The sequence below is a fragment of the Staurois parvus genome, unplaced genomic scaffold (genome assembly GCF_062004578.1).
Source record: "Staurois parvus isolate SC_StPar_1 unplaced genomic scaffold, SC_StPar_1.0 ptg000980l, whole genome shotgun sequence".
In the NCBI taxonomy this organism is placed as follows: domain Eukaryota; kingdom Metazoa; phylum Chordata; class Amphibia; order Anura; family Ranidae; genus Staurois; species Staurois parvus.
In genome coordinates, this window is record NW_028318776.1 from 4,255,001 (window position 1) to 4,268,883 (window position 13,883).

At 37.4% G+C, this 13,883-nt stretch overlaps 1 protein-coding gene across 1 annotated transcript in view; it reads right to left on the reverse strand.

Moving 5' to 3' along the window:
• Nucleotides 1-13,883, reverse strand: part of NFXL1 (nuclear transcription factor, X-box binding like 1) — a 109,849-nt gene that overhangs the window by 82,556 nt on the left and 13,410 nt on the right. Inside the window, exons 5-9 of the mRNA XM_089657304.1 lie at nucleotides 11,131-11,309; nucleotides 4,983-5,144; nucleotides 3,304-3,404; nucleotides 372-486; nucleotides 1-52 (exon numbers count right to left, since the gene is read on the reverse strand). The exon at nucleotides 1-52 is cut by the window's left edge and continues 73 nt beyond it. Of these exons, the coding sequence (XP_089513430.1) occupies nucleotides 1-52; nucleotides 372-486; nucleotides 3,304-3,404; nucleotides 4,983-5,144; nucleotides 11,131-11,309 (609 nt within the window). The remainder of the gene's footprint in view (nucleotides 53-371; nucleotides 487-3,303; nucleotides 3,405-4,982; nucleotides 5,145-11,130; nucleotides 11,310-13,883) is intronic.

Here is a 13,883-nt window from a genome sequence, read left to right on the forward strand (position 1 = left end):
TCACAGCTATCACCGCAAGTGGGCACATCTTCAGTACAAGGCAAGGTGTACTCTGAGCAAACAAAACAAATGTGATGTATAAGAAGACCAGTGACATCTGTTATTTATTGGTTTTCTGAAAAAGCTGACATTACTGGCACGGTACACTTAATGTCCTATATCTTGCTAATATTGTACTGACTCATAGGAGCTTATTTAATAAGATGGAGCAAAGAGCAATGACAACATGCAATACACAGTAGCAATCAGATTTCACCAGTTATCTGTTTCATATATTTCTTACATTAGCCTTACAGGTTAAATAAAACCATAACACTGCAAACTAAGACATAAAACATAACAGAAAACATAATATTCTGAAAGAGCCATACTTGTTTTTCCACATGGACACAAGCGATTTCCAGAACGAGGACACTGGCCACATGCACCACCATGGCAAACCTGCTCACAGGTGTGATTCCCACAAGGAAAAGTTTTTCTACAAACCTACAATAAAAAGGCAAAATTTCTTTAAAATATTTGGTTTCACAGCTACATTTTCTTATATACAAATGTTATATTTTGAAGCACGCCGCCAACTGAACAGCTACTTTTAAATATGTACAGTGCTCAGCATAAATGAGTACACCCTAACAGATTTGTCAGAAAATCTTTACATTCCTTTCAGAATCAACATTTTCTATGGGACACTATACTACAAATTACTGCCACAAGTGTGGGACATTGACTGCAAATACAATTTGTTAATTTGCGCACACACAAAGTATTTCTCTTAAATTAATTCAAGACAATGTTGCAAAAATGAATATACCCCAATGGAAGTCTTAGGAGCAAAGCTACATTTTTGACAACAAAATCCTTATTAACAAGAATTCAACTCCAGGTGAGTCTAATTATTCACTAAACCGGTGTCCAGCAGACAGTTGATTATAAAACAGTGTTAGATAACAAAGACAACCTCTTCCCATTTCATGTTGTCAGCAATGGCCCCACATGGAAGAGAAATGTCACAAGGCCTGAGAGAGAAAATAATTTCTTTACACTAGAAAGGTGAAGGCTACAAGAAGATCAGCAAAGCTTTACTAATCAGTCAGAAAACTGTAGCAAAAGTGATACAAAAATTTAACAAAGATGGAACTGAAACCATCTCACAGACTTCCAGGCTGTCCACGGAAGTTAACACCTCAACAGGAGAGTCTTCTGATGAGAAGGGTTGAAGAAAATCACCATGCATGTTCACTGCAGTTAGCTAAAGAAGTAGAAAGATATTTGCCAGGGCCCATGCTAAAAAAAGAAGAAACCTGGGACTCTGTACTCTGGAGTGATGAGACCAAGATAAAATGTTTTTGGAACTGATGGCTTCAAAACTGTATGGCGTCGCAAAGAGGAGGATTACGAAGAAAAATGCATGGTGTCTACAGTGAAACATGGTGGTGGCAGTGCTGCTGGTGTCGGGGAGCTGCATGTCATTGATGGTATCATGAATTCACAGATGTACTGCTCTACATATTGAAAGAGAAGATGCTACCATCACTCCATGTCCTTGGTCATCGTGCACTTTTCCAACATGACAATGATCCAAAAACATATATCTAAGGCCACTGTTGCATTTTTGAAGAACAGGGTGAAAGCGATTCAGTGGCCAAGTATGTCTCCTGATCTGAACCCAATCGAGCACCTATGGGGAATTCTGAAGAGATAAAACAGACCATCACTCTCCATCCAGCATTCAGGCTCTAAAAAGGGGTAATTCTTGATGAATGAAAAAAGATAGATGTTGCAATATGTCGCCAACTTGTTCATTCCATGCCTAGAAAACTTGGTGCTGTCCTTACAAATCATGGAGGTCATACAAAATACTAGATGTAGTAGTTTTTGTTGTAGGGTGTATTCATTTTTGCATCAACTAATCTGAGTAAAACTGAACATTTTGTAATCAAAGTTATATTATTAACCTTACTTTCATGTAATGAGCTAAACAAATGTTCTATAAAACTCAGTTTTGTCTTAATTTTGGAAATTGTTCTTGTGTTCATTGAGATATTGATTAAAATCTTACTTTTTCAAAAGGGGTATACTCATTTATGCTGAGCACTGTATATGAAAGCAAAGGCAGGACGATGACACTCCTATTTTTATTTACTACTGTAGTTTTGCAATTTTGTGTGTCACGTGACTGCTTACAGGACTAAAAGATGAGCATCACACTGCTTAGGCCCTTCCTAATTTGTCATTCTAGAGCAGCCAATCTTAACCAGGGTCCCCCAGGTTGCCAGGGGTTCCTTGAGCTGTGGCTAACTGACCTCTCATCTAATGGTTCCTGTAGATTTCCAGGTTCACTGCAACTTGGCAGAGTAAGTGGCATGACTGCAAAAGTAACATTCTAACCACCACTAGAAGATGGGCATTCTTCCCACTGACCACCACCACTGTAAGGGTCATTTTCCATAGACCCCCCCCCCCCCCAATAGACCAAACCTACAAGGGGTTCCCTGAGATCTGCCCATTAGTTCAAGGGTTCCTCGGGAATAAAAAGGTTGAGAAAGGCTCTTTGTACCAGCCTCAGGAGGCCCAACCTCAGGAGGCCACTTTCTGACCACCATGGTAAGAAAGGCATTCTTCCTACTTACCAACACCAATGTAAGAGGTATTTTTCCATTGACCCCTTGATGAACCTATCTTACAGAGGTTACCCAAGACCTAAGCCTTAGTTCAAGGGTTCCTCTGGGATAAAAAAGGTTGAGAAAAGCGGTTGTAGAGTAAGCTAGTTAAAGCACTTCTCTATCTCCCACTTTCTTAAAGCATGTTATACTGGCAAAATTTTACAATGCAATAGAGCCACACTGGCATACAGTTCATAAGCTGCTGATCTTTCCCCATTACTGACTTGCTATGACTGGATCTGTGCTTTCCCACACCACAGATATGTGCCTATGGCCTCATAGCACTATGAGTGTCTAAGGATCAATCACATACTAGGACTGGATCTGTGCTTTCCCACACCACAGATATGTGCCTATGGCCTCATAGCACTATGAGTGTCTAAGGATCAATCACATACTAGGAAGGGCATTGTTATTGCTCTGAAGAAATGTTAGACAAAGTACAGCTTAGGAACAATCATGGCATTACCCTGCAGGGTCGCATTTACATTTTTCTTTTGGTAGAGTTTACTATTGCTTAAAGGAGAAGTATGGCCATACTTCTCCTGTGGGTCACAGGAGTGGCAAGGAAGGAGAGCTGGTTGAAGATTCCAAAATGATAATTTAGTACATTGTATATGTTACAGATATAAATACTCACCACATCACACTGCCAGGTTGGACTTGCACACAGTCGTTCAGCAACCTTTCTTCCACAAAGACATTTTTGCTTGCTGACTCTGGGGCATGGTAGACAGTCTCCTTTAATAAGCAAGTTCACACATAAATGCAAAAAATTCATAATCATTACAGCTTAAGCCAATGTACCTTTATACATTAAAAAAAAATAAGGTCTTTATTGGGACAAGTGCATATACAGCAACATGACAAATCACAAAAAGAAAACCAAACATGACACACTTCCTTTTAGGTATATACGTACATCAATGTAAGGAGATTTTAGACTACTGAAATTAATAGAAAACAGAGGGTGCGAGTGGTGAGAACATACATGAAATGTGTACTTGGCATGCATAGTGCATGTTACATTGTAGACATTCACATACAGTACAACAGTAGGAGAGGAGGTGCTCTTCCATAAACCATTAATTGTTTATTCTGTTCGAATTAGGGAAGATTGGTACCCCAGGGTGATCTAGTCGGGATTCTATGATTACAACAGACCATTCGTTCATACACAAAGTATTAAGAGTGTGTCGATTGGTTCCAGATTTTATTATATTTAGATGGACAGCCCCTATGTAGGTATATCAACTTCTTATATAGGAGAATGGAGTTCACATCCACCAACCAGGATTGAAATGTAAGGGGGAGTGCCTGCATCCACTTGCGTGAAATCACTTTCCTTGCGCTAAAGAGCGTCTCGTGCAGGAATGTTGTCAGATATTTGTTGGGGCTAGGGAGAAGACCAAGTAGACATTGTTTAGGGTCAAGTGTTAACGTGGAGCCCCTTTGGTCATGTAGAAATTGTACTATCTGGACCCACAATCTTCGTATTACTGGGCATGCCACAAAATTAGTAGAAGGTGCTTGACATGTTAGAACAGTGGGCATAATGGACTTCAAGAAGGTGAGACCTAAATACGTGGACTGGAGTCAGATACGCTCTATGCAACATTTACAGCTGGGTTAGCTGGTCTGAGACCAGCTTATAGTTGTCTAGGATTTCCTGCAAGTCCGAGTCATCTCCATTACCTTTATCCGCTTCCCATCTAGTCTTAGTCAGGTACGCCAGTTTGGTGGCATAGGGCGTAAGCAGGATATTGTATAGAGTATAAATCAATTTTGTGGAACTGTGCCCAGGATTACATCTGGAAAGGGGGCTAAGGAAAGCACTGGATACAAATCCAAGTCCTGGGCTCGCAAGGCTTGGTGGAGTTGAAGATGTCGAAACAGCATGTGATTGGGGAGGAAAAATTAGTCTTTAAGGGCCTGGAAGGTCCTAGGGCCATTAACAGATAGTACTTGATGTAGGTAAAGAAGCCTAAGGAATGGAGTTCAGGTAAATGGCTATTGTGCCGAAGAGAAGTGTGAGAATGAAATGCAGAGGAGCCCAGCCTGCTCAGAGCCAATTCTAAGATGCGTTGATGGTACAGCATGCTCACTGGACCCTGCAAATCACCCAAGCTGCGTACCCTATGCATAATAGACTGGAAGGGGGGTGGAAGGGGGATGATACAGATGTACCTTTTAATTGAAGAAAAATTACTTCATTTGCAACATAAGCATTGAAAAAGAGACCGATGTGCTTACTATTGCTAACTGACACAGAAATAATTAAAATGTATGCATTATGATGAACATGTGATCAAAATATACCTTTATGACAAGGATTTTCACACTTGTGTTGCCCACACAACAGCATTCTCCCACATGACTGCTGACAGGACCAATCTTTGGCACTGCACCTGCGTGGAATAGGCTTTGCCTTCTTGCAAAAACAAGTGATGGTGACCATCTTTGGACAAGGTGGGCAAGGTCCTAAATGCAGGCAGACAAGAAAACATGTTACTACAGGTTAGTGAAATAACTCCAGCTGCAAGGGGTAAAGAAAAAATGTAAAATATCATAAAACATGGTTTAAGGTGCAAAAATGCATTTAGGTCCTGAATGTGGAACACAAGCTAAACTGTTAAATGCACAGTGTAGCTGCATACAGGAAACTTTAATACCTCAGATATTTAATATTGTTCAGTCATTTAGGTTTCTCACACACGCCTACAAAACAATCATAAATTGCACCACATATCAAGGCCTTGGGGCTTCTTGTGTCACCTCCTAGCCTCTAGTCTCACTGAACTGTAAATGAGTGTTGCTTTGCTGCCAATGTCCTTCCTATGCTCTCCATCCACTCTGGTAGTCTCCCTGAACACCTCACCTTCCTGTTCCCAATACATAAAACAGGTCAGTATAAAAGCACTGTAAAATGTTCACAGTACTGACACTAACTCCCTTTCTGCTGTCCAGAGATGAGAGGTTACTAAGAAATACACTTAAGGTAATTTCACTAGAAAAAGTAGAATTTAGTTTTATTATTTATTGCATATAAAGCTGAATGGGATAAATGTTTTTTGACTGGAATTTCAGTTGAAAGTAGACTGTGTTGACCAAAAGCAAATTAATCTAAATATTGTTGTGGGCTTTTGAATCATGTCTCAAAAATATGACTTTTATCAAGACATAATATTATATGGCAAACAGATCAGCATAACCGGATGTTAAGAGTTAATGTTGTCTTGGTTGAACCACCAAGAATTCTAGTTAAAGAACTGGAGAGAATGGGTGAAGGGATTGTTTTTCTTTCCTCCTAGAGACAATACTATTTTGAAGTCTACAGGTGATCAAACACCATTATTCAGACTTCAATAAGCAGGTAAACATATACAAGGTCTGGACATGACAATAGAGGAACCAAACTGATTGTCTGAGAGCTTACCCAAACCTTGTAGAGTGTGATGAACCAACAGACCTCTGAAACTATTACCATATACTATTGTTCACCAAGGGTGAAAGCATTAACAATTGTTTACCATGAGCCCAATACAAGGGCCATGCAAATAGAGAGTTTTTTCCCTACACAGAGAAAAATGTTGATTCTGAAACAAAGGGGTGAAATTCAGGACATTTAAGTCTAAAAGTTCACTGTATATCATTACAAAAATGTATTACAAAAACAGATTATAAATAAGATGTCATAGACTTTAAACACCACTAAATACTCAGCAATGGGAACTATATATCACTAACTTGAGTATTGAGATGATGGGAAGTAAGATGTATTATAAACTAGCATTAGTTACATGTCTTATCAGGAAACAAACAGGATGGTACTTCAAGGAGGAATAACCGAATATACACCTATATTCCATGGTCCCTATTTAGAATAATATAGGTATCACTGCTATATCTGGAAAGAGCCGTATATTTTATTCCTGAAATTACCTGAAGATTCCACCCAAGGTATGAGTCATCTCAAATACTCACATTGTTCTGTGATACATGACCGCCACCTGGCGGGCAGGTGAGAAATAGCTTATGTACACACATTTCTCAACTAGCCAATCAGGAAGCCTGGTGGGAAGGTATCTTAGAACAATGGACTAGTGGATATAAAAGCCCATGTGCTTTAAGAAAAAAAAAAAAACCCTCATAAAGACCTCATGGAAAGACCTGACATCTGAAGAAGATCTCTGCTGAAATAACTACTCTTCCATCTTTTCAAACTTCCTAAAACTTTAAACCTCTAAACTTATAACTTCCTACATTCTCCCCTATTGAATCTATCACTTGCCTATATATCAGTCTAAAGGCGTTCCACTGCCAGCTAAATCCACGGGAGAGTTGCCTAGTCTGACGTCCGGGTGTGGTGAGATGTTTATTTGATTTTGTATTAATTACTTTCTCTGTTGTGTAGAATCATAAAATTACCTTAGTGTATTACAACAATATTGGGTAGTTAGATATATGTAGAAAGATACTGTGTTACTGTTAAAAATTGTTTATTGCCATATTATAAATTTTTCCATATTTCATAATTTATTGAATATTAATAACCAGAGTATCACATATCAAGGGCTTACTTCTTGCAATCCTATGGCCACGGCATGCGAGAATATAACCTTTGAGATATTCGAAATTATTAATTATTAATAAATTTAATAAATATCATATCATTTAAAATTTGTGATTGATGTAATTAGTTAGAGACATTATTAGTGTGTCTTACATTGGTAGGATTTTTGATTGTGTGTACCAATATTCATTTATCACCAGTCTTTTGCGTTTTGTGTTAATATATATGTAATTTTTGTACATAAATAAATTTTTATATTTATCTATTATAAGGCAAATTTTGTGTGTATGGTACGAAATCATATTGGCTAAAAGAATTCAAGGTATAATAATAAGTGGTGATCAAATTATCAAAGTGTCCAAATTATTGGTTTACTAAATATTTGCCGTATTTTAACGGCTGGAGGCACTGTAATATTTCATCTAAGGGAAAGGGACACGCCCTTTATAAATAATATATATCCTTACATAAACCACCACAACAATATACTTTTTAAAGTGCATATAAGAAAAAAAAAAGGCAGCAGAATCAGATTATTATGGACAACACAGATACCTTTTTCTGTCTAGAATATTTACTAAGAATAACTGAAATAAGGATTATACAAAAACAAGTACGGCTCGCACTTTATTTTAATAGCCTGTATTGAATGAGCAAGACCCTCCTAACCCTAATATACTGTAACGGTGTTGTCGCCCTTCATTTTGTAAACCAAAATGTTGTTGCTACAGAAATCCTACATAATATTAATATTTAACAAGACAGTGAGGAGAGAATGGGGAAATGAACAATGCAGTAAATCCTTTGCCCGTCAGTAAGTAAACTCAAAAGGTGCAACCCTCTTACTGCATTTAATTTATTTAAAAAGAAAAAACACTAAAGAGCTGAATTTAGAAAGTGTTAGCAGGTGAGGCTATCTTACTGCCCTGGTAACACTTTTGTTTTTAAGTAGGTATGAATGTTTAGATAAAAGTGTACATTTATCATGGAAAAAAGAAAAACATTTACCATTAATACTTCAGCTTGAGCAAAAAGTATAACTGCAGTCCTTATTACATATACCTATGATATTAGAAATGTCAGATGTAAACGTTTCCTCCATTTTAACGTACGTTATGGTAAAAGGTATTGAACTAAAAAGCAATTATTAACAGACAGCTGCTTTGAACAATATATTTTTGACTAGAACCAAGAAAAAAAAAAATATATATATATATATATATACACTTATAGTGTGCATGTCCAGTGCCAGTAATTGGGATGCCTGTGGGCAGGGTGGACTTAGGAAAGCTTTGGGATCCCTTCCCCTCTTTTTTTTTTTTTCTTTTTTCCCTCTCCCTTTCCCCTTTTTACTTGGAATAGTCGACCAAGATGGACCCTGTTATAGAGAAGATAAAAGCCATGCCAGTAGGATGGTCTGTACACTCACAAAAAAAAAAAATATGAAACCTGGTTCTTCCCTCAGCTAAGCCCTAAGAGATCTGTATCAAGTTAATGGAATGTTGCCTAACATATGGCAGTTTACTATTCTAAAGGAGTCTGTGTGTAGTGACTATCCAATCATAACTGCCTGATGAAGCCATGTGTTCTATGGCGTAACGCGTAGGGGTGGGGCTATGAAGTCACTCGGTTTCAGAGAGAACAAGCGGCAAGTACATATGCCAACGGCTGATACAGGTATTTATAACTGAAAGCGTTTTTTTTATTTTAACAATGTGATTGCATTGATTAAGATTTGTGGAATAAAATAAATTCTGTTTTAAGGATAAAGCACTATGTTCCTATTGTCTCCTTTCACACTGAGGAACGTATAAGGAGGATTGTGCTAGTGATTCAAAGCAGCTGAAGGAGGGAGAAATCCTTGCAGAGATATACAGCGTTTAAAGGGGAAAGGTGTTTGGAAGAAGTACCCAACATCCATCATATACTGCAGCAATCCTAGTAGGTTCCAGGATATGTGAACCAAAAGCTTATTAAGCCTGTATAATAGGCTTAGAAGGAGGTGAGCGCACATCTATTTTCACTGAAGGATTCACGGAAAGTCACTGTATTATGTTTTAATCACTTTATCACAAATTTGGACTTTTTTTGGATAATGGATTTATTTTTTTGTTTTTTATTATGATCACTATTGATATATTGAACATTTTTTGTCAGTTTGTATATATAATAGTATATTTCACACACTTTATATAGTTGGATAATAGGAGCGCAACATTTATAGATATATGGTTTAAATTGCACAGTTGGAGTATGTGTTAATTGTTAGTGATCCCTAAGGTTTTTTTGTTTGGCTTGCAAGTTACACACACCTGTATTTTGTAATTGCTCCCAAACTCACCAACTTGCTGAAGGAGGGAGAAATCCCTGCAGGGATATACAGAGTTTAAAGGGGAAAGGTGTTTGCAAGAAGTTCCCAACATCCATCATATACTGCAGCAATTCTAGTGGGTTCCAGGATATGTGAACCAAAAGTTTATTAAGCCTGTATAATAGGTTTAGAAGGAGGTGAGCACACATTTAATTTCACTGAAGGTTTCACAGAAAGTCACTGTATTATGTTTTAATTACTTTATCACAAATTTGGACTTTTTTTGGATAAACGGATTTATTTTTGTTTTTTATTATGATCATTTTATTGATATATTGAACATTTTTTGTCAGTTTGTATATATAATAGTATATTTCACACACTTTATATAGTTGGATAATAGGAGCGCAACATTTATAGATATATGGTTTACTATTCTATGTTATTTGTTTAAATTGGTTGACACTGATATCATGTTTCCATGTTGGCTACGAATTGTAAGGACAGATCGACCATCCAATGCTGTATGTGTGATTTTCATTTTTTGTATAATGTTCTGTTTTGTGGAAGAACTTTAATAAAATATGTAAAAAATAAAGAAATACATAAAAATGGGTTTCCTGTGGTTTCATGAACATTTATACCTACCCATATTATAACGAATACAGATGTAAAATGACAGGCTGTGTGTGTTGATAAGGTCATTTAAAGCTAAAAACATTTTTGAAAAAAGCTTTAGCCCATCCTGTCCGCCAGGGTACAAAGTGCATGAAGCACTTTTTCTCTAGGTGGTCTGAAGGCTAAGCTAGCAAGGTCGACTGGACACCCCTTCTACCCTCATTGTTGTTGCTTTCAAGGAGACATTTAATAGGCTTGGATTGAAAGTGACTAGTCATGAAGATCAAGGGGCATGTCAGCCAGTTTCCCAGGATACAGGCGTGCTACAACAGAGGCAGTGAAAAATGTGGAGCTCTGACTGTGTACTGCAGGAAACTCATCTATTTACTAAGTCAGCCACACATCGGAATGCTCCCCCCCCCCCCCCCCCCCAAGTAACTCCTACAAAGGAAACTATTTCAAATGCTCTAAAACTGTGAATATATGTAATGCCAAAAGACACTAACTCTTGGGTTACATCCAAACTCAAATATCCTGGAATCAGACAGCTGCAGTTGCTGTAGCCTATTCATAGATGTAGAGGCAAGGGCAGGTTTAATGGCATTCTGAAATAACTCAATGACCTGAAACCCCAGCAGCATCCCGCCACAAAAGTGTAAGTGACTTATTACATTTGACAGCACTATATTCCCAGGATCAGAAAGTTTAAAATCGTACCCGACATAGTGAGGTATGACTTGCTTAGAAAATCATATGGTGGCTGCTCCTGACAAGGAACTCTGTAGGCTTTGGAATGAGATTCAGAATCACACAGCATTTCTACAAACAACCAAGGCTAAACACTTCCAAAATAGTCACTATACTAGCAGTTAATATATGAAATTGCTCAGGAGACTTATTTATTCTGCACTGTAGCAAGCTTTCATAGCCAGCCACATTGCTATATGATAAATTTAACTCATTACCTGGATGGCACAAGAGCAAACATTTGTGACCACATGATGGTTTAAATTCTCTTTCACAAACTTGGCCGCAAGAATGAGGTACAAGCCATGGGTCCAGTGGTGGGTCTTCTACTTTACCACAATAGCAGTAATATCTTGCAGGAGTCTGGGATCGTTTGTATTCATATCGACACTTCGGGCTGAAAGCCAAAAACAAGCAGTGTTACAAAAGCAGACATCAAGTTTTACCTAAATGTGCATTAGGCAATGTGTGCAGTTCTGATCTTAGCAGTCTCAGGCACAGTCTCTGACTGCATCCACAATACATTCAAAAGTGTGGACAGTTATCTGCAGCATCCAAGATTCATTCAGCAAACAGCAATGACTGCTGGGTTCATCAGTTAACTACTGGTGAATATTAGTAATGTGCAAGCTTTCTCTGAAGTTAAAACCAGTGAATTGTCCCTTTAGAATGAAACCAGATGTCAAGTCACTGAGGTTAGTGCTCTGCAATTCTTATCTCCCAGTTAAGAAGTCACTTTGCCATCCAATTTTTGGAAATGTAACCAGAAACATTTATGTTGTTATACAAATATCTTTTTACTTGTGGTGTAGCACAAAGATGAAAAGGCAAAACCAAAATTATGTTCACCAGCGTCCAGCTCCCCACCGAATTGTGTTAAAACCCAGAGTACTTTGAGAACCCCTGACTTGTAAATCTGGAGTTTTGATTTCATTCGCTCCATGCTTGTTCCAAGTGCAAGTCTTAGAGCGTACTAAAGTCAGCAATAGCTGGGAATCTAGAATTTTCAGAAGGTAAATAGTAATGACAGCCTGCATTTTTTTTTGTCAATACAGATTTAGTTTAACCCCTTGTCCTCCTGAGGATTTACCCCCCTTCTTGACCAGGCCATTTTTTACGTTACGGCGATGCATTACTTTAACTGACAATTGCACAGTCATGCAATGCTGCACCCAAATTAAATTTACATCCTTTTTTTCCCCCACCAATTGAGCTTTCTTTTGGTGGTATTGGATTGCCTATGCAGTTTTTTATTTTTTGCGCTATAAGCTTAAAAAAAAAAAAAAACCCCCAACAATTTTGAGAAAAAAAAACAAACAATATTTTTGACTTTTTGCTATTAACCAATTCAATACCGGGCAATTTTACACCTTCCTGCCCAGGCCAGTTTTCAGCGCTCTCACACTTTGAATGACAATTGCGCGGTCATACAACACTGTACCCAAACTAAAATTTTATCATTTTCTTCACACAACTAGAGCTTTCTTTTGGTGGTATTTAATCATCGCTGGGGTTTTTATTTTTTGCTAAATTAACAAAAAAAAGACCAAAAATTTTGAAAAGAAAAAAACAAAAACAAAAAAAAAAAAAAACACGTTTTTCTTTGTTTCTGTTATAAAAGTTTGCAAATAAATAATTGTTCTTCATAAATTTAGGCCAAGATGTATTCTGCTACATGTCTTTGGTGAAAATAACCCAAATTAGGATGTATTTTTTATTTTGTAGTTATAGAGTTCACAAACTGTGGTATATATCTGAATATTGATCAATCCTGAAGTACTGACAGCAAATCTAATTTCTTGAGGTCCAAGAATGTCAGAACAGTACACATATCCCCCAAATTACCCCTTTTTGCAAAGTAGACAGTCCGACGTACTTCATAAGAGGCATGGCGAGTCTTTTGAAGTTGTATTTTTTTTGTCATAATTTTTCGGAAAATGAAAAAAATTAGTTCCACTTTTTTTTTTTTACATATTGTCACCAGTGCAGTACAGCGTCATCATATAACTGGCATGGCGGTGATCAGGGACACTGACTGGTGACAGTATGAAAAAAAAAAAAAAAAAAAAAAAAGATATATATATATATATATATATATATATATATTTTTTTTTTTTTTTTTTTTTTCTTTTCTCTTTATTAAATTTTTTTTCTTTTTTTTTAAGAATTTTTTTTCATATTTCACTATGACCAAAGTAGTACAATGTTACTATAGTAACATTGTACTACTTTGGGGAAGTGATCAGTTTTTTTTTTTTTTTGTTTTTGTTTTTTTTTTTACACAATTTGCTTATAGCAAAGAATTACTTTGCTATAAGCAAGCATTTACCTGAATGACAGATTCATTCAGGGGTTTTTTTTGGTGCTTAGCTGTGATTTGGCCACAGCTAATCACATGACATGTGCATGTGATTAGCTGTGACCATTCATAGCTAGACACTAGTATACAATGGATGGCATGAATGAAGCCATCCATTGTATACAACTGTCATGTGACCTGCTGTGATTGGTCACAGCAGGTCACATGGTACCGGCAACGGGGGCCGATACTCGGATCTGTCATCGGCCGTGTCCGAGGTACACGGCCGGTGACAGATCACGCCGCTGCGCGACTCTGCAGGAGCGCAATCTGCGCGGGGGGATGCCATATGGCGTTCACAAGGAACGCTGATGACATTTGCCAGCCGCCATTCAGCCATAGGGCGGGCGGCAAATGGTTGAACATGTCCAGTAAAAAAAAAAATTTAAAAATTTAAAAAAAATAAAAAAAATTTTGTTATAAATTTTAGGCCAAAATTTATTCTGCGACATGTCTTTGCTGAAAAAAATCCCAATACGTGTAAATTATTTAGCTTATATGAAAGATATAGCAATTACAGATAATGGGATTTTTTTTTACTACTAGTAATGGCGGATATAATCGACTTTTAGCGGGACTGCAGCAGACATTCTGACACTACTGGGAACTAAC